This window comes from Alligator sinensis, unplaced genomic scaffold (genome assembly GCF_000455745.1).
Source record: "Alligator sinensis unplaced genomic scaffold, ASM45574v1 scaffold325_1, whole genome shotgun sequence".
In the NCBI taxonomy this organism is placed as follows: Eukaryota; Metazoa; Chordata; order Crocodylia; family Alligatoridae; genus Alligator; species Alligator sinensis.
Window position 1 is genome coordinate 1,427,286 of NW_005842118.1, and position 18,889 is coordinate 1,446,174.

At 39.2% G+C, this 18,889-nt stretch overlaps 2 protein-coding genes across 3 annotated transcripts in view; one reads left to right on the plus strand and one right to left on the minus strand.

Annotated features, from left to right (window-relative positions):
• The window catches only part of CTNNA3 (catenin alpha 3), a 1,539,787-nt gene that overhangs the window by 868,964 nt on the left and 651,934 nt on the right, over positions 1-18,889 (minus strand).
• The window catches only part of LRRTM3 (leucine rich repeat transmembrane neuronal 3), a 188,967-nt gene continuing 178,302 nt past the window's right edge, over positions 8,225-18,889 (plus strand). The window contains exons 1-2 of one of the 2 annotated variants that reach the window (XM_025205569.1): positions 8,225-8,649; positions 8,961-10,492. In XM_025205569.1, coding sequence (XP_025061354.1) covers positions 8,646-8,649; positions 8,961-10,492 — 1,536 coding nt within the window. In that variant the 5' untranslated portion in view covers positions 8,225-8,645. Of the gene's footprint in view, positions 10,493-18,889 lie in introns of both variants that reach the window. The other variant, XM_025205568.1, reaches the window with a different exon arrangement.

Below are 18,889 nucleotides of genomic sequence, written 5' to 3' on the forward strand. Positions count from 1 at the left end.
AGGAAAGAAATCTCAGCAGCAGCTTGGCTTTTTAATTAATTTATTTTTTTTTACCAAAATGTTCTAGTATATCTTTACCAGCCATAAAAGAGGCTAAGTAAAACCAGATGACAAGCTAATTAACTAACCAAGACTGCTGATTTAATTAAAATCCTAAACTTCTCCAAGAACACAAGAACCACAACTGGAATATCTAGCAACTACTGTAGCAGTGATCATTGAAAAAGGCTTGATTGCATTATTAAAGACTAAAGGAATCTGCAAACTTTGATGAGACATAGAACACATATTTTCTACAGGAAAATGCCAAAAAGCAGAATTAGTGTGGAGCCAAGGAAGGAGGTGACGAAGCATCCAAGCGTAACCATTTTGAATAAATCATTTTAATGCTAGTCGCAGTGTGAATGAACATAATTATATGCCTCTTAACTATGTTCATATGTTTTTCTTTCAATAGCAAATCTACTCAACTGTCATGTTTAGTTCTCTCCTCAAGATGTTACTAATAGCATGTGTGGTAACAGATTATTCTGCCTATCTTTGGGGTTTGAGCATGGCATAATTTTAACAATACAAAAAGAATCAAGCTTGAGCCTGAATTAGAATTATATCATGGACAAGAAGGAATGCCTTTTCTTCTCATGGGCATAAGCAACACACACAAACACAGAAACTTCACCTGATTTTACAGTATTTTGATAGGCCAAATAAAATCAATTCATATAACACTTTTTAAGTGCTTGCACCTGTATGTCTGCTTATGCTAAAGAGCAATTAAATACCTAAAGTCCCTGTGGATCAAACTAACAAGTGACTCCTAACTAGAAAAGATAATTGCCTGATCTACTAATTTAGAGGCTGATCTTAAAAAGTGCTGAGCTTTCTTATCTCACTGGGTTTTGACTGGTTAAATGAATTTCCTAGGTTCCTTTAAAATGGGCAAAATATAAAAATTCATTTTCATTATTGCTTTTTTCTTGAAGGCATAGGTATGGGTTTTTTAAATAAGAGCTCAGTGTTTTTGTCCTTCTGTCATCTGAAACAAAAAAGTCTTGCATTCTCATCTTTGATGGCCAAAAAATCAGAAACATTTTTTTAAACCTGTGTCTCAGTTAAAATAAGAAATGCTGAAACCAGAACGTGTTTATTATTTCTTTGCCTAGGATTCTGTGTTCAGTTGTGCTTCCACAATCTCAAGAAGATGCAACACAAATCAAAAGGAGGGTAATGGAAATGACTAGATCAATGGAGGTATTTATGTGTAAAGACTGGAAAGATTGTGACTCTTTAACTTGGAGAAAAGACAAATAAGAGAGGTGATAATATACAAAATAATGAATGAAGTAGGCAAAGTAAAGCATGTGCTACTATTTATCCTCCCATTATACAGATGACAAATGCAACTATTCCCATTTCATTGGGAAATTGAGACTTTTCGACACTATAACTAACATGCCTAAGGTCACAAGGCAAGTCACTGCTAACAGCAGTATTTATATAGAATTCATGGCTTCCAGCCCTACACCTAAGTCATTAGACTACTGTCTTTGCCAACCACTCTGCTCCCAGATAGGGATGTGACAGTAGTCAATGAAGATTACTGAATGAACCTCACCTCCATTTTATGGTTAGGAGGTCAAAAAGATTCATCTGGAAAACCAAGAAGCAAATAAGTTCAAGGGAAACATCAGATAGATGACATGTCTGAAGAACTCTGTCATCTTTTAGCCACCACAGTGATCATACAGAAAGTATGTTGATATCAAATGTATGTCAGTGCTTCATATTCACAGAGAAACAACTCATCAAGAACTTTCATCATCCTTGAGGGAAATGTTGAACATTACTGGATCCTCCATCTACTCAGTATATGTGGCTTGAGGAGCTGACTGTTCACAAAGGACAAGAATACTGGCAGAACAGTGGTAATGTCACCTCTGCCACCTCCACTTGTTATCAGCCAACTGTGCTAAGAATGGTTTGTACATAATCCATAACCCTTAACCACTCCACATATACAAGTATCCATAATTATTGATAATATTTCCTCATCTCCACCCAAAGATAAGCATTATGCCTTCTAACTCTGCTGGTCACAAATGAGATTCTAAAGAACTAGATGTGAGGGAACCATACAAAACACAATGAAATAAAAGTCCTGCCTCCTCAACTTCAATAAGTATGCCAGCAGCAGTTCTGTATCTTCCAGTGATTGCACAGCCAGGTACATGGATTGATATAAGCTGCCAACACTTAAGGCAGTTTCAGTATCACAGTATAATTCTATCAGAAAACATCTGACTGCACAATCGTCTTCAAAGATGTAGAAGTTTTGATATAATTGGAATGTAGCTATCATAGGTCATGAGCATGATCTCGACAGCATGAGAAGCCATTGTGTGATGCTTATTGAAGACATATGTGTTTCTTGATTCTGTATATAACATTAACTACTGCAGGGCATCTCAGAGGTCTGTATTCCATCCATAATGTGCAGTAGCGAAAAAATGTATGCAACTGCATAAATTCCTGCCTTGTAGTGGGTACACTGTGCACAAGGAAGTTATCCTTGTGAACCACTCCACTGAGGAAACCTTCAGGGTATACATGGTGCAACTGATTTACTGCCTTAGTGTCTCTGATAGCATCTTAAAGTATTTGGAAACTAGGTGACAAATGCACTTGTGATTGAGTCACAGATAAGGGATGTGGCTCCTGTCCATTTTCAGGTCCCCTTTCATCTCAGCACAGAATCCATGGTTTTGGATTATTTCACCCTCATGATCAAGGAAGATATTCCAAGGCTAAGATCTATGCCTATGACCACATCTATGCCCCCTCGCTGTAAATCTAAGAATTGCTGATGTGCAGGCTTGTTCTCACTTGCCCACAGTCCACACACAACCCAGCTCAACAATTAAGTAACAAAGACAGCTTACAGGGGCACAAAAGGCTGCCCAGGGACTGTTCTCAGGCTCTTTGCATCTGGAGTACATACTCAGGACCCCTGTAAGACATCTACACTGTCTAATTGTTGGGCTTAGACACATTTTCATCAGGGACACTCCATCAGGGAGTTGGAGTGAATGGGTTGGGCTTGTTTCTCAGCTGCCATCCCATACTCCCAGGAGGCAATACAGACCTGACCCATAAGTATTTATCAGGAGAGTAAGGCAGCTTTAGAGCCTCAGCCTATCCCAGTACGTACAAAGCCAGCATGTTCAAAGACGATACTGCAGCTTTCCTATGACATCATTCTCATCCCCCCAGAATCCCTTCATACATACATATTCTGTATGTGTGCCCCTAGGCCTCCCTATCTCCTCTCTTTTCCACCCCAGCACCTTTCCAAATCCTGACTCTTACTTCCTTTTCCTATCCCTACTATTCTTGGCAAACCCTTATCTTTGTGTCTGTACCATTTTGTCACTTTCCCACATTCAGATCTTTACTCTGGGAGTTTAGACTATTTGGTGTATTCACCCAAGTCTAATCTTATCCTCTAAGAGCAGCAGGTTCATTTAATCAGCAGCTCCAAAAATTACAAACACATCGTATTAGACTTATCTACTCTCAATTATACAGTGATAGCACACCACAGTACCATTTAAAGCAAGCTCCTGTCACTAACTCACTTGATTCCTAGCTTCTTTATGGCTAAATACGGTGTGGTAAATTACATACTTTGCTACCTTGTGAATCAAGAAAAAGCATGCTGTACACATTTGTTAACCACAATTCCCAATACACACGTATACTTAAAATCATGCAAGTGTTGTTAGGCCAATCAACGATACCTATTAGGGGTGTGCAAAATGGGCTATATTTGATTAGGATTTGCATTCAGCCTTAACTGGGGACAGTGATTCAATTAATTAATTTGGATCACTGTCCCGATTCGATTCAGCTGAATCTGAAGATTCAATGCTGATTTGAACAATGAGCGATTTGGCCATAGACACAGCTTTAAATGTTTTGTCTACATACCTCAAGGTACCAGGCGTAGCTCATGAACACTGCAATGGTGGGGCAGATGGAGTGTCGCACAGGAGCATGGGGGAGGGGGCCCTGGTGTGCTCCCTGGTGAACCCGGAAGTGGACCCGAACTGCTCCTGGTTCACTTCTGGGTCTGCTGCTGAGTGCACTGGGGAGCCCCCCACAATCCTGTGGGATGCTCCATTACCCCACCATCCCAGCATTCACAAGCTGCCTGGTACCTTGAGGTATGTAGAAAAAACATTTAAAGCTGTGTCTATGTCCAAATCATAGACTCTTTCCGAATATCTCCGAATTTATTTGGAGGGTTCTGATTCGATACGGAGAGATTAAAGGGTCTCCTGATTCAGTTCAGATTCAGAGATTTGGCCACCAAATCAGGCCGAATCTCCACCGAATCAAATCAGGGACCAAAGCTTCACACAGCCCTAATACTTATGGCTACAAAACAGATAAATTCATTATGGTATTGGGGCATGAAAAATTGTATCAAGTGTGGCTCTTAGAAGGTCATTCCTAATAAAAATGTACACTGACAAAATCCTTAATGCCAAAAACCACATTTTACAGAGGAAGCATAAAGGATCCGGAGGGTGGATGATGGAAAGAAATTGAAAGTGTAGAGCAGTGCTGGGTTAAGGAGAATCAGATTAACCCCTAATAATCATCAATTCCTTTTGCTGATAGACATATTTTAAGCACTTACATTTGTCTTATTTACTGTTTTGTCTCACTCTCTCATTCACAAGGTCTTGCAAATCATATATTTGTATGCTATCATCCTGTCTCTATCCTGAGCTTTCAGAGAAAATAGCTACCATTTCTTGTTACGGGCAATTTTAATAGACTTAAAATATGCAAGGTCAGATCATCTTAATTTTTATAAACTCCCCCAATTTCTGACTGGTCATACAAAGCCTTCTCATATAGTTTTCATGTTGAACATAAGGTGCTTGATTCAACCCAGTACATTTGCCTCTGTTGGCTCAGAGTCAGGGTGGTAGTTACAGTTTTTAGAGGAATATGTGACTTCTTTATCTTCCAGAGCGTTTGTGGCATTTTCCTGAGTACAATACCTGATGAAACCCTCATGACTTACAGTTTCTAGCTCCACTTGTTTAATTACAACAATTATTCGCCATGGTCTGGAACAGGATGGAAAATTGACAATGTGCAGTAAGTTAACTGGAGTATGACTAACCTCAACATTCAGATTCAACGTTGCAGAATATTAATTTATAAACGTATCATTAATTTATAATTTATCACATTTTGCATTACTTGTGTACAGACACTAATACACTTCAGGCACACAACATTTGCAATAGAGTTGCTGCTGTTATGAAAACTGAATGCAATAACATTTGGGCCCAATTCTGAGTTGCGTGTTAATTAGGAGGTAACTTCATTGACATAAATGAAGTTGTATAATTTCTGTAAACAAGACAAGAAATAAGCCAAGCATGTAAACATTCAAGAGTCATCTCATAACTAAAATAAAGTTGGAATTTCAGTTAAAGCCTCTTTGCCTGAAAAATATTTTGCTTTGTGATGATTTTTGGCGAATTAAGTCTCATACTAGGACTAAATTTGTTCCCATAACTCAAAAGAAGCTGTTTAACTCTCTAAAGAAGTGGTTCTTAGCTTTTTTCAAAAGCTCAAGGCACCCCTTGAAAAATGCTAGCTCTTAGTTTTCACTCATTTTTTTTGAATACCGAAAAATAATGCAGAAATATTTCTGTTGCAAATAACTCAGGTCAGAATATTTTATACGGTCTTGTTACACATTGCACTTTGAGCTGCTCAAATGTTGATCAGTGCTAGTGCTAGGTCAAGTCTGAAGCAGTCACACCTTAAGGCTAAAAACCTTCTCTGGCTGTTCCCCACATACACACCTGTGACTTGCCACTAAAGGGCTGGCAAGTAGGAGCCTAACTAGGAGCTACAGCCATGAGTTACCACTACAGGGCTGGTGAGTCTGGACAGGCTTCTATCCCTGCTCTAGGTGCAGGGGTGTGAGAGATGGGTTGGGGGAGAGAGGCAGGAACATGAAGCTGGGAGGTGGAGAGTTAATGGTATAGGGGTGGGTGATGAAATGGGAGGTGGAAAGGAAGGGGAATGGGGGAAGGGTGGTGAATCGAAGGAAGCCAACCACTGAAGAATATAGTAGAAAGTTTAAAAAGAATTTAAAAGGAAATAAAGAGGAAGTATATTGAAAAGGTCTCATGTTTTAATGAATTGGGATTTGAGATTGGGACATAGAGGGTGCTCGTCATGCTTCCTGGGGTAGCTGGGAGGTAGGAGTGGTGAAAGAAGGTACTTTTGGGAGAGCCACTACCCCACCCCAGGAAGGAAGCCCCAGCTCATTACAACCTGATATGGCCTCTTTCCTTATCCCATCCCCCGCCATCTCACCCAGATCCCACTCCTGGACACATGCATGCCCTGTGACCTGGCTAACTGACGTGCTCTGCAGGCTTTTTGCATGGGGTTGCATCCTTACAGGTGGGACAGTCACAGTCCCAGAGGCAGGAGAGGTAGTTGGCGTGGTCACCTCATGGTTAAGGACTGGCCATAGTCTATTTTATTTCTTCATTTCCTTTAAATTTTTACAAAAGAAGCTTTTCTTCAAGTTTTTATGTTAAATTAAAGACATATTTAAGCATGTTTTCATTTGGAACACAGAGGTCAAGTACAGACCTTACATTTTTACCAGTCTAAGTGATTGGAAACCAGTCTAAACCCATAACAAACAGAACAGTTTGTCACACAGACTAGTCTAAAAATGGCAGTACCTGTTCTAAAATAGACCTAGATCAATGTGCACTCAAACTTAATTGATTGTTAGACTAGCTCCCCCATTGATCCAAGTTAGGTCACTGTCTCCTGGCATCCCAGGCTCCTTTGTGGTCCCCTGCTGCCCCCCCACCCCCGAAAGGGAGGCATGCTCACCCATGCCTGGCAACTCAGTCAGACTTCATGGGGCTGCACCCACACAGGGGTTCTCCTGGGCTCCATGTCAGGTCTGCATGTACATCATGGGGTGCTTCATGACGAGGTGCAGGGGCACATCCCAGAGACATTGGTGCCTAGGTGCTGGGGTTCGTACATGGGAAAACAGATGACTGCCTTCCCCACTCCTGCTGCCTGCCTAAGGCTGACAGATGTCTGTGGCTGACAGATGATGCAGAAGAAGGTTTGGGGTGTGAGCACCTGTGCCATGTCCAGCAGCCAATCAGGGGTGGGCCTAGGTGTTTGGCTGTGACTGGCAGTCTGCAGCAGCCCAGGGAGCCCATGGGACATACTGAGAGGTGTACAGAAACACCCCGAACCTGCTGCCCTCAGCCAGTGCAGGCAGCCTGTGACCCCTCCCCTCTCCCCCCACCCCCAACCAAAGGGCGAATGTGTGTTCTGTTTACTATTACACCTTGGGGTTTTTTTAAGATCTGTACCAAGCCACAATCAGCCAGATTAGACTCCAAATCAAGTCTAGTTGGTTCGTATGTTTTCAAAACGTGTAGAGTGTGGGTTTTTACAGAATCTCTCTTTTGCTTAAAACTGTTCATTCTTCAAAACAAAGTGATGGCAAGTTATGAATAAAAGAAACCAAGGCTTTTTCTCTAGCCTCCTATCATCGTGTCTTTTAAAAAGAGAAAAGGCAAAATGTCACCCTCAAAACAGTTTTCATGTTATAAATGAACTCTCCTTGCTGTAATGCTTTATTAAATACATAGTAAGGACCTGATGCTGCACTAAAAAATAGTGAGTTATTGTGAAGAGCTTTTGTGCATGTATGAGACATGTAATGAAAACAAACTTAAGAAAAAAAACGGTTACAAATGTTTTGTCAGCCATTCAAATAAAAGTCTGAGCAGCAAAAGCTGATCTGCTAAAGACTCAAAAAAGGCTTTGCGAAAGAGCAATAGAAACTGGAGGATTTGGAAATTTCAATCTATTTTCCTAGTTTACACTAAACCTGACTAGTCTGCTCCTATTTAGTGGCTTAAAACAATCATTCATTTCCCAGCAAAGCTTATTCATTTGCAAGATAAAAGGAAGACAGATCTGCACATGCTCATAATATTCTTCACCACTGGGGGCAGCTTTACATAAGACTGCATTCACTGAAACCAAAGCAACAGTCGGAGGAGCTTTCAGAACGACAGTATGCAGAAGTGAACAGAGCTTGTTCATTGTACAGGGTTATTCTGCCTTCTGTGCTCCAAAGCAGCTTCGTAGCTGGATTGGGTGCTAACTATGAGAACTGCTGTGCTATGGAATACAGATTTGTGAATTTATATAGCTAAAGGTTGCTTGGAGGAATGCTTTCCTATAAAGAGAGATTTTAAAAGCCAGGTTTCTAACTGTAAAGATGCAAAAACGTAATATCCATGAAGATCCTATTACCTAGGAAGAATTTGACATTTTCCTGTGAATGCTGTATTGGGATTTATTTATTCTTGGAGTGTTCTGCATGGCTGGCAAAGAATAATGTTCCAAAATCGGTCCATCTCCCAAGGGGTCCAATTTTTCTTCCTGGGTGTCAGCAAGCCCTGACTCACTACAGTGCAGCTGACAGGGGCTGTCATGCTTGTGGCACCCTAACCAAAAACAAAAGACCTAAGGACGACCTTTGAACAACACAAAGAATGGGTATGTTTTTTTCATTTTTTTTTTTTTATATACAGTGCATAGTCTGCATAGAACCAGCTTCAATTACTGTATAGACCTACCTTGATGTGATGATTTATTATTATAGTTAAATTGTCTAGGGATTACATTTTTAAACTTATTTTACAATATATACAAAGGTTTTTTTTAATTGAGTAAAAGAAAATAATGTACAGATTAGTTGTCGAGCTAGGAATTTTTACATGATTATATAAATTAATATTTTAGCATGATTGGGAAAACAATGACTGATCTTTGGAGGGATAACTTTTCTAAGCTGTTTTTATTTCCAGGTTTCAATGTAATTAGGCTACTGAGCGGATCAGCTGTAGCTCTGGTAATAGCCCCTACTGTATTACTGACAATGCTTTCTTCTGCCGAACGAGGATGCCCTAAGGGCTGTAGGTGTGAAGGCAAAATGGTATATTGTGAATCTCAGAAATTGCAGGAGATTCCCTCGAGTATATCTGCTGGTTGTTTAGGTTTGTCCCTTCGATATAACAGCCTCCAAAAACTAAAATACAATCAGTTTAAAGGTCTTAATCAACTCACCTGGCTCTATCTAGACCATAACCACATCAGCAATATTGATGAAAATGCTTTCAATGGAATACGCAGACTAAAAGAGTTGATCTTGAGTTCCAACAGAATCTCCTATTTTCTTAATAATACCTTCAGACCTGTGACAAATCTCCGGAATTTGGATCTGTCATACAACCAGCTGCAGTCTCTGGGATCTGAACAGTTCAGGGGGTTAAGAAAGCTGCTGAGTTTACACTTGCGATCCAATTCTCTAAGAACCATCCCTGTTCGAATATTTCAAGATTGTAGGAACCTTGAACTGTTGGACCTGGGTTACAATCGGATCCGAAGTTTAGCAAGGAATGTCTTTGCAGGCATGATCAGACTGAAGGAGCTTCACTTGGAGCACAATCAATTTTCTAAGCTCAACCTGGCACTTTTTCCAAGGCTAGTCAGCCTTCAAAACCTTTATTTACAGTGGAATAAAATCAGTGTGATAGGACAAACGATGTCCTGGACCTGGAGCTCATTACAAAGGCTTGATTTATCTGGCAATGAAATAGAAGCTTTCAGTGGACCTAGTGTTTTTCAGTGTGTGCCCAATTTACAGCGCCTCAACCTGGATTCAAACAAGCTCACATTTATTGGTCAAGAAATTTTGGATTCTTGGATATCTCTTAGTGACATCAGCCTTGCTGGGAATATATGGGAATGCAGCAGAAACATTTGTTCCCTTGTAAACTGGCTAAAAAGTTTTAAAGGGCTGAGGGAAAATACAATTATCTGTGCCAGCCCCAAAGAGCTGCAAGGAGTGAATGTTATTGATGCAGTGAAAAACTACAGCATCTGTGGAAAAAGTACTACAGAGAGTTTTGAATTAGCAAGAGCTCTCCCAAAGCCAACATTTAAACCAAAACTCACCAGGCCTAAACATGAGAGCAAGCCCCCTATGCCTCCAACTATAGGAGCTACTGAATCCAGCTCAGAACCTGAGCATGACACTGAACACATCTCCTTTCATAAAATCATAGCAGGGAGTGTAGCCCTTTTCTTGTCTGTGCTTGTGATCCTGCTGGTAATCTATGTGTCATGGAAGCGTTACCCAGCCAGTATGAAGCAGCTGCAGCAGCGTTCTCTCATGAGAAGGCACAGGAAAAAGAAAAGACAGTCACTGAAGCAAATGACCCCAAGTACGCAGGAATTTTATGTAGATTACAAACCTACCAACACTGAAACCAGTGAGATGCTGCTGAATGGAACAGGACCCTGCACATATAACAAATCAGGCTCCAGGGAATGTGAGGTATGAACCATTGTGATAAAAGAGCTTTTAAAAGCTGGGAAATAGTGGTGCTTTATTGAACTCTAGTGACTATAAAGGGAACGTTTTTCTCACTTTTCTGGCACAGCACTTCCATGTCACTTTTTTGTACATTCATAATACTGGTCATTTTACTCTCATACATAATCAACTCACTGAAATTTAAATACTGCAATCAATGTGAAGCCAGTGCCTGAGCTCTGGTTTAATACAATACCTATTGTACAGACCCTCTATTGATTTAATTAAAGTCTCACTTGTTTTTAAACAGAAAACTTCTTTCATAACTAATCCACTACATCTGTAGTGAGTGTGTTTCTGTTTAGGCAGAAAAATGTCAACATTGCAAAAGAACCCCAAATCCATCTTCTGAAATTCACTTTCTGAATCAAGGACATATTAAATGGCTCAGGTACTGTAGCTTTGTACGAATTCTATGACTTGCTTGAGCTTAGGGATGGTGCAGAAACAGCCCTGAAATAATGCCTGATTTTTATTCACTGCGAGACATGATAGAAAGCGAGTAGTAAGTTAAAACAATGTTTCAGATGTGTGTGTGTTACACAGAAAGCTAAGAGGAGAGGAACCAAGGCTTAATTTTAAAAATAAGAAAGAAAAGGCCCAGAAAAAATGCAGAATGGGGATTACTATCTTGTTTTTAGAGCTGATAGTGACTAATTGAAACCTGTTCATGTCTCTTCATATAAAAAGGTGCAGTGTTTATCCCTTCTTACATCCAGTTGCCTTTCAGAAAGTAGTCAAAAGGCATTCATTAAACAAGGAGCAGAAATTCCTTACTGATGCAATTAGAGAAACTCAAATGTGCAGTAGCAAAGGCAAGACCACTTCCTGCACACATTTGAGTGCTCATTAAAAATGCTCTTTTCAAGACTGTCAGACATTAATGTAGTTGATGAAACAATTAAATATATCATTTTCTTCTATGTATTTTTATCTGCTGGGCTGTGCCTGTTAGTATTTCATGATGTGCTTTGCTTTGCACATCACCCACCTAATAACTAAATGAAGCTTCAAATACTTAAAAAGCCAATCATGGTACATTTTAGAAACACACAACTGGAAAGAGCTTTCAGGAAATACTGGTCATTCTCCATTCTAAATAAGAATGTATAAGAAAGAGCCTAGAATCAGTGACAAATGATTTCTTTCACTTATCATAACCCTGATGACATTACAAGAATTGATATTCATTTTTAATGTAAAGTAATTCATTGTTATGTTTTTGGACAAAATCCTGATGAACCTGGACATCAATTGCTCTATCTCCCTCAAAATCACTGACAAAATTTTATTGATTACTGAACAAAATACGATCTGCTGTGTTTTAAAATTAATTATAGTCATATTTTTATATGGTCTTTTAAGCATCACAGTTATTTTTCATCTGTGGAAAAACACAGCATTCCCTACTACAGGTTCAGCTGGTCAGTAATTTAACTAACTCTGTTTTGTGACTTGATTTGGATTAGCAGACTGCATGTCTTTGACCACCTGGGAGTGAGTGTTTTGACAAAGCAGCTTCACTGCAGCAGATTAGAAAAAGCAAAATCTTCAAGAGGGCATTCTGTTGAACCATTTGCTTATTGGGAAAAATAACCATAGCAAACTACCTTGAACTACACTGGACACAATGAAAATGAGGTTAGAGGGTATTATTTAAGCAACACACATGCACTTAATCATATTTTCGTAAAATGAAACTGTATTTTCTTTTTGAAGGACTGCAGACAGAACATAATCGAGTTTGGATGGTGCCTAGTATACAAAAGCATGTAGTACTGGTATTCTAGGTTTTGGAGTGCAAACAGTCTTAGATTCCAAGGTTAATAATAATATTAGTGGTTGGTGCACTTTGGATTGCACTAATAAACATGTGAAGTCAAGTTATAGTTTTGAAATCTATAGAAAAAGAATCAGTAAAAATGAACAATTCTAAGCTAGTTAATGGACTAACTTTTACCATTAAATCTTGTTTATATCTGTACTGAAGGATTAATTTTTGCCATTAATACAGCATTAGGCATCTTGACTATGCTCTTTGGCTTCTCCAGTACCTGCAGTGGTAACTAACTCTACATGCATCCAAACAGAAAAAAAAATTATATTACCAAAAAATAAAAGCATAAAGGTACATATACAGCTCTTCTTGATACTGGGGTGCAAGGTATATTTAGAATGTATATTTCATGTTATTAATATAGGATTATAAATTATTCTATATAAAAATATTCAATCCATGTTCCAAGCAACTTTGTGTCCTTGGTGAAGAATGTTGTCAAGTGGGTTATACATATATTTAGCTCCATGTTTTTATGTCTTATTCCTACCTCTTTAAAAATGCTAATGATTACCAACATAGAGGGGAAAACATGTAGAATCAGAAGTTACTGCGATTAACTTTAGGTGCGTCTATAAAAGAATTTGTAATAGAAACAAAACGGGCCAGATATGGAGCCTTTTGAAGCATCAAGCAGTGAAACCATTATCACTAGCTACTGTGCGGGCCCGCTCCCGATCCCGCCTGGGTCGCCATGTGCGAGTTCTCTCCCGATCCCATCTGGGTCGCCATGTGCGCGCTGGGGGCGAGCCAGGCCCGTCTTTGTGCACACAGGCTGTGGCTAGCAGCCCGAGCACGTGGGGTTGGAGAAAACCGCGGCGCGGTATGGTACGCTCGAGCTAGAATCAGTCACGGAGGCGTAATGGTTGATTGAAAAGATTATTTACTTACACCCAAGGTGGTCGCGGTGTAGGCTGGTCAGCTTTCCAGGCACGGCTCCCCTTGAGTTCTCGGTGGAGGACTCTAATAGACTCGGTTCCTTGACACTGGAGTGGTTTAGGCTCCGCGGGTTCAATAATTTGTTCTCACGGAACAGCTGTATCTCCATGGGTTACTCGGTTCCCAGGTCCCCCAGAGCTGTTAAGACTCCGTGGGTTCGACAATTGGGTCCTTAGGATAGGGATACGTCTGGACTGCGATCGGCGACGGGGAGAGGCTAGAGGTTATGTGCCTCGGAGTTGTTAAGGCTCCGAGGGTTCGATAAATAGGTCCCCCGGAGCTGTTGAAGCTCCGTGGGTTCGACAAATTAAACCTCTGTTGCCCTCTTAAGGAAAAAGCTGGGTTCGTAGGGATCAGCAGCACTTAGAAATCCTCACGCTCCTTTCCCGAACTCCACGTGCTTTTTCTCTCTCCGACTTGGGCGGAAACTACCCAAGCCTTTTGTACAGCTAGCAAGCCAATAGCTAGCCGCCACGTGTGCCTATATTAAGACTGGCCAATAATGTGGCAGAAATCTCAATACAAATGGCGGGAACTTCCTTGTACTGTGCATCACCATAATGCAAAAGGAATGCACTATGCAAAGAAAGCTACAGAACTGGCGGGAAAAACTCCTGCACGCAGGTTCTTAATTGCAACAGAACACTCCACCGTGCAAAAGAGCTGCAATTTGGCGGGAACATGATTTAGCGATGCCGAAGCACACACAAACAAGAAAAACCACAACTTTGGTTTGTGACAGCTACATCAGCAATGTTTAAGATAATAATGATAATTCAACATATTTATATTAAAATACAGACCAGACCAAAAGGACAATTAATGCAATTATTATATCAAAGATGCCTAACAGTCTATATATTTACCCATGTTTTCAGTGGCAAATATAAATGAATGTATAATTATCAATATAATTATCTGATAAAGAATCTGCTAGCCTGTAGAGTATAAATGTCCATTGTCAGTAATACTCCTCTGCACAGCTAAAAGAGCTGAGTTGAATAATGATTATTAGATCCAGTTCTGGTGGCAATGGATTATAAAATGGTTTCACCCAGCCTCAAGCCATGGAGGAGCATGTTAAAAACCCCAAGTTTTAACCTACATAAAAGCCACATAAAGGCCACATCGATTGAGCCAGTTGTAACTCAATTTTACCATAACACACTTGATTGCAATATTTGCTTTGTGCATTTACACAGTAGTCCCAAGAGTAAAAAAATCCAACAGTCTTGCAGGAAATTTTCTGCCTTTCAAAGTGAATTCCACTGAATAACATTAAGTTCCTGAGGGAGGGGAGATAGAGGCTTTCCTGTTCCTGTTCCTGAAATACATAAATATTAAAGGCTTCAGGATTATGGCCAGAACTGTTCCTTTTTTTGTCTCAAATTTTTATAATTCATATTCTGGCCCATATTTTCCTCATTTTACAGGCTCTTAGTGCCACTCTAGAACAAAACTACTTTAAATCCTGCTTCTGAATATTTATATTAAGTAGAGGAAACACCAGGTGAAATGCAGCTACAATGGACTTCTAGAAAAAAAAAATGCAGAACCGACTTTGAAAAGGGGGGGTGTGGTCTGGATGGTCTTCATGATCTGGAAAATCCTAGCTGCTCCAATTTTATGTGAGGGACCTAAACCATCCCAAGACATCTTAGAACTAAGGGAACAGCAGCTTGGTTTCAAACTGTTATTGCCCCCTCACATTTCTTTTTTTCAACTGCATTAATGACTGTATTATCACAACTTGGGACCTTGGACCCATTGCTCCAGATAAAATATGATATATCCTGTGCTTATCTTCTGATTTTTCCTTTCTTTGCTGCTTCACTGTGGACATGTCTACACATGCTCCTGACTGTGCAGTTGCTACTGTGCAGTCATTTAGTACTTGCTATAGCAGTTGGTACTGCACAGTCCCAGCAGCGCATGGGTCATTTTTGACCCACCAGCTCGTTGCTACTACGTAGTAGCAGCGGCGTAATAGTTAATGGTCACCGACTCCACGTCACCGTAGTGACGAGCTACGGTGATGTAGCTGATCACTATGGCAGCATAGACGTGCCCTGGAAATAGCTAGAAAGCCAGTGGAATTATTTCTAAAATTATTTCAAAAACCTTAAATGAGGTCAGGACCTCTTTATTAGACACTGTTAACCACACGGCAAGAGAAATTCCCTGCCTCAGAAAGCTTACAATCTATATAGAGTAGACAGAAGGCAGGTGAGAGGGTAAACAGCAACACAAAGGACTGAAGTAATTTGCCCAAGATAGTTGAGTTAGTAGTTGAGTGATAGATCTCAGGAAAGCAACCATGCCTCCTGACTCCAAAGACATTCCCATAACCACTGGACTATCTCGTCTCTCAATTATGGGATTAATACACCATTCATTAAATCTTAGAACATTCAAATGATCTCTTAGACTAATAAAATAATGACTATTAAGTCTGCATTATCTGTCAAAAATATTCTATGTGCCAAGCAAATTGAGGCAAATTAGTGATTCTAATACATTGTGTTGAGAGATTACATCCTAAAATAGCATAGCAAATAACAATGAGAACCAGTGGCTTGCTACTAGTACTGAATGCAAACTTTTTTTATTGTCCGGTATGTTTTCATTACTTGCCATCTGCGTGTAGAAGGTTTGGTAACACTTTATGGTTTGGTAACATTTTTTATGGCATGTCCTAGGAAATCCTAGTATACAAATGTAATTTAAAGAGAAATTAATGTATAGCACTCCTGAAAAAGCAATTAGATAGTTTTAAATAGTTTACTGTATTGTAACAGTCCTTTGATAGTCAGCCACCCAACTCTAGATAAATATTCTTTTAGCTGAATTTCTGTGGAACAACAATGACATCCAGTGGCTGGTAGATTAATCACAGTTTCTACTCTTTGTTTCAGTTCACAGTTAGATGCACTTTTACTTAGTTTATCTTTTACTACACAATTTGAGAGTAGCATATACTTTCTATCCACTTGTATAGTCAAATATTTCCTTCAACTATAATTTCATTTCATTCATATGTTTCCATAAAAATCTCAGTCTAACTTAATTCATTGAAAGAAGGAAAGTAAGAGTATATAACAGCTAGCAAGAAATATGAAAAGGTGTGAGGACTCATTGTTATTACATGCCTAGGGACAGTAATGAGTTAGAAAATAAGGACTCATATACTTCATCAATACAAAGCAAGGACAAGAGTTTAGTTAAAAGTATTATTATGTATTTAGAAAGCACCATTAACTAGTATCAAGAGACCATTATGCCAGATTCAAAGCACAGCAATATATTTGACATTTAAAAAAAAAAATGATAAATGGCAAATTGAAGGGAATCCCAACAGCTTTCAGCTGAGTTAGGAAAAAAAGCTCATCTAGAAAATGCAAAAGGTACACAACACATAACAATGATGTGGAGCATGAGGTCCATGCATTAAGATAAACCTGAATCAAATTTACAAAAATGACTAATCCAAGGAATGGAAGACTTATTAATTACATGACTATTTTTCATATGAATCTATATACATCACATACCTTTTTAAACATTAATTAATTTAGCATATCCTAATATTAGCTTATTAACTCTATCCAACACTAAACCACCACACCCTCAGAAATATGCAAGCAGTGTCATAGCTACTTGAAGCACAAGTTAATGGCAGGAAATTAAAAAAAGTTATATCCTGGCCTTACTGAAATAGTAAAAGCTTTGCCATTGACTTCAAGGCCAGGATTTCACCCAGTGTATTCAAATGAAAAGGCATATTCAAATAAAACAGAACTACTTGAATTTGGATTGAGTTAGATCACTAGTATTACCATTTACATCATCATGAAAAATGCTATGAACTCTTCAATGACCAGAGGGTTTTGATGCCTTTGATTTTGCATTTGTCACACAGACAGCACCTTTGGACTACAGTATCTTTAACAATATGCTGAGGCACTCATTCTGCTCTGACTCAGAAGGAACACAATAATTTTTATAGATTTCTATGTACATAGGTATGTGTTTGGACATCTTCATTAGGTTGCTGATTTCCAGTGATGATTTTCTCCCATCTGCCCATGCTAGTTTTGAGGCTATCAAAGAACAAAATTATATGGCTACAGGATTTTAATTTTCCTCAACATAACATTTTGAGGATGTTGTAATCATACTGTGACATCAGAACAGCAGAGTACTGAGAAAAATGTAGGCAAGTGAAGGAATGAAGGGAGTATGGCCCAGGGATGTCAGTAGTTCACAGGATGGCAACTAATTATGGGCCAATATTTTAACAAACAGTTCAAGGTAGAAAACTTCACATTTAAGAAACTAATCACAACTTGATTAAAATAATGATGAGTGTGTACTGATGAATGAGTGTGTACTGTTTATTAACAGTTGTCATATGAAATGCAGCAGCATTCCCTGTAATGTTATAACTTGTGTTATGTTCCAAATCATGGTGTGGTAACTCCTGCTAAAACTTGAATTTTTATTGGAAGTTACTACAGGTGCTTCCACATAACAGAATTGGACACGGTGTGCTCAAGAATTGGAATGAATGAATCTTACAGCAAGTAAAATATTGGGGTAAAGATCCTGTATAGAGAAATGGATTTCGGGCATTTCTTCAACCATTTTTAAAAATAGTTATTTAAATATTTATTTCTGAAGAATTCCTCTTTAGTTTTCTGGGCATATATAAGTATTTAGGCAGTTTGATATCTTACTTACCTTAATTTAGAAAAAGTATTGTGTAGAGATGCTTACAGGTCAACTCAACTCAACAATCTAAATGCTTTGTGCCTCACTTGGCACATCTACACGAGACATTTATTTTGGAGTTGCCTAATTAGTTCCGCAGTAAACCTCTCAGCATCCACATGTGCAGTGCTATTAGGACAGAGTAAACTAATTAACTCTGCAGTAGGTTAGTATTTGTAAATACAAGTACTATCCTATGACAAGAGTTTTACTCCACAGTCAGGCACATGGAGATGCTGATAGGGCTGGCTGGGGTACAAGGGTGCTTCAGTGCAGGGGCCATTCACTGACTAGCTGACCCCCTCTGCCCTCTTTCAGCTGGGGGCTGATCTGACCCAGCTTAATGTTCTGTGGTCAACAGCGGTGCCCAGGAGTACATTCAAACATGGTGCACAGGAGTGCAATATGTATCCGAGTTTATTGTTGTGCATGAAAAGCATGTGCACCCATTTTTTTTGGTTACTATCACAGAATGGTTTTAGCACTCATTGAAATTATGTGATAATACTATCTAGATGAATCAGCAATGATGTAATCTTATTGCTAGCTGTACTGTCTTCTAAACACGAATTCAGTAATTAATGTCTATGTTTCAGGCTATCACATAGAGTGTATAGATACTAAAAGTGTTCTCAGTGAAAAGAATATTGCTGGTTATAATATTTGGGTATTGGTTCCGTAATTATTTATAGAACAGTTTGTGGCAACATAAAACTGCATGGGGTTACAGTGTGGGGTTTTAAATAAATTTCCACCCCCTTTTTGGAAGCTAAATAGTTGGACTGGTTTTTTTATGAGCTTCCCCACATTCC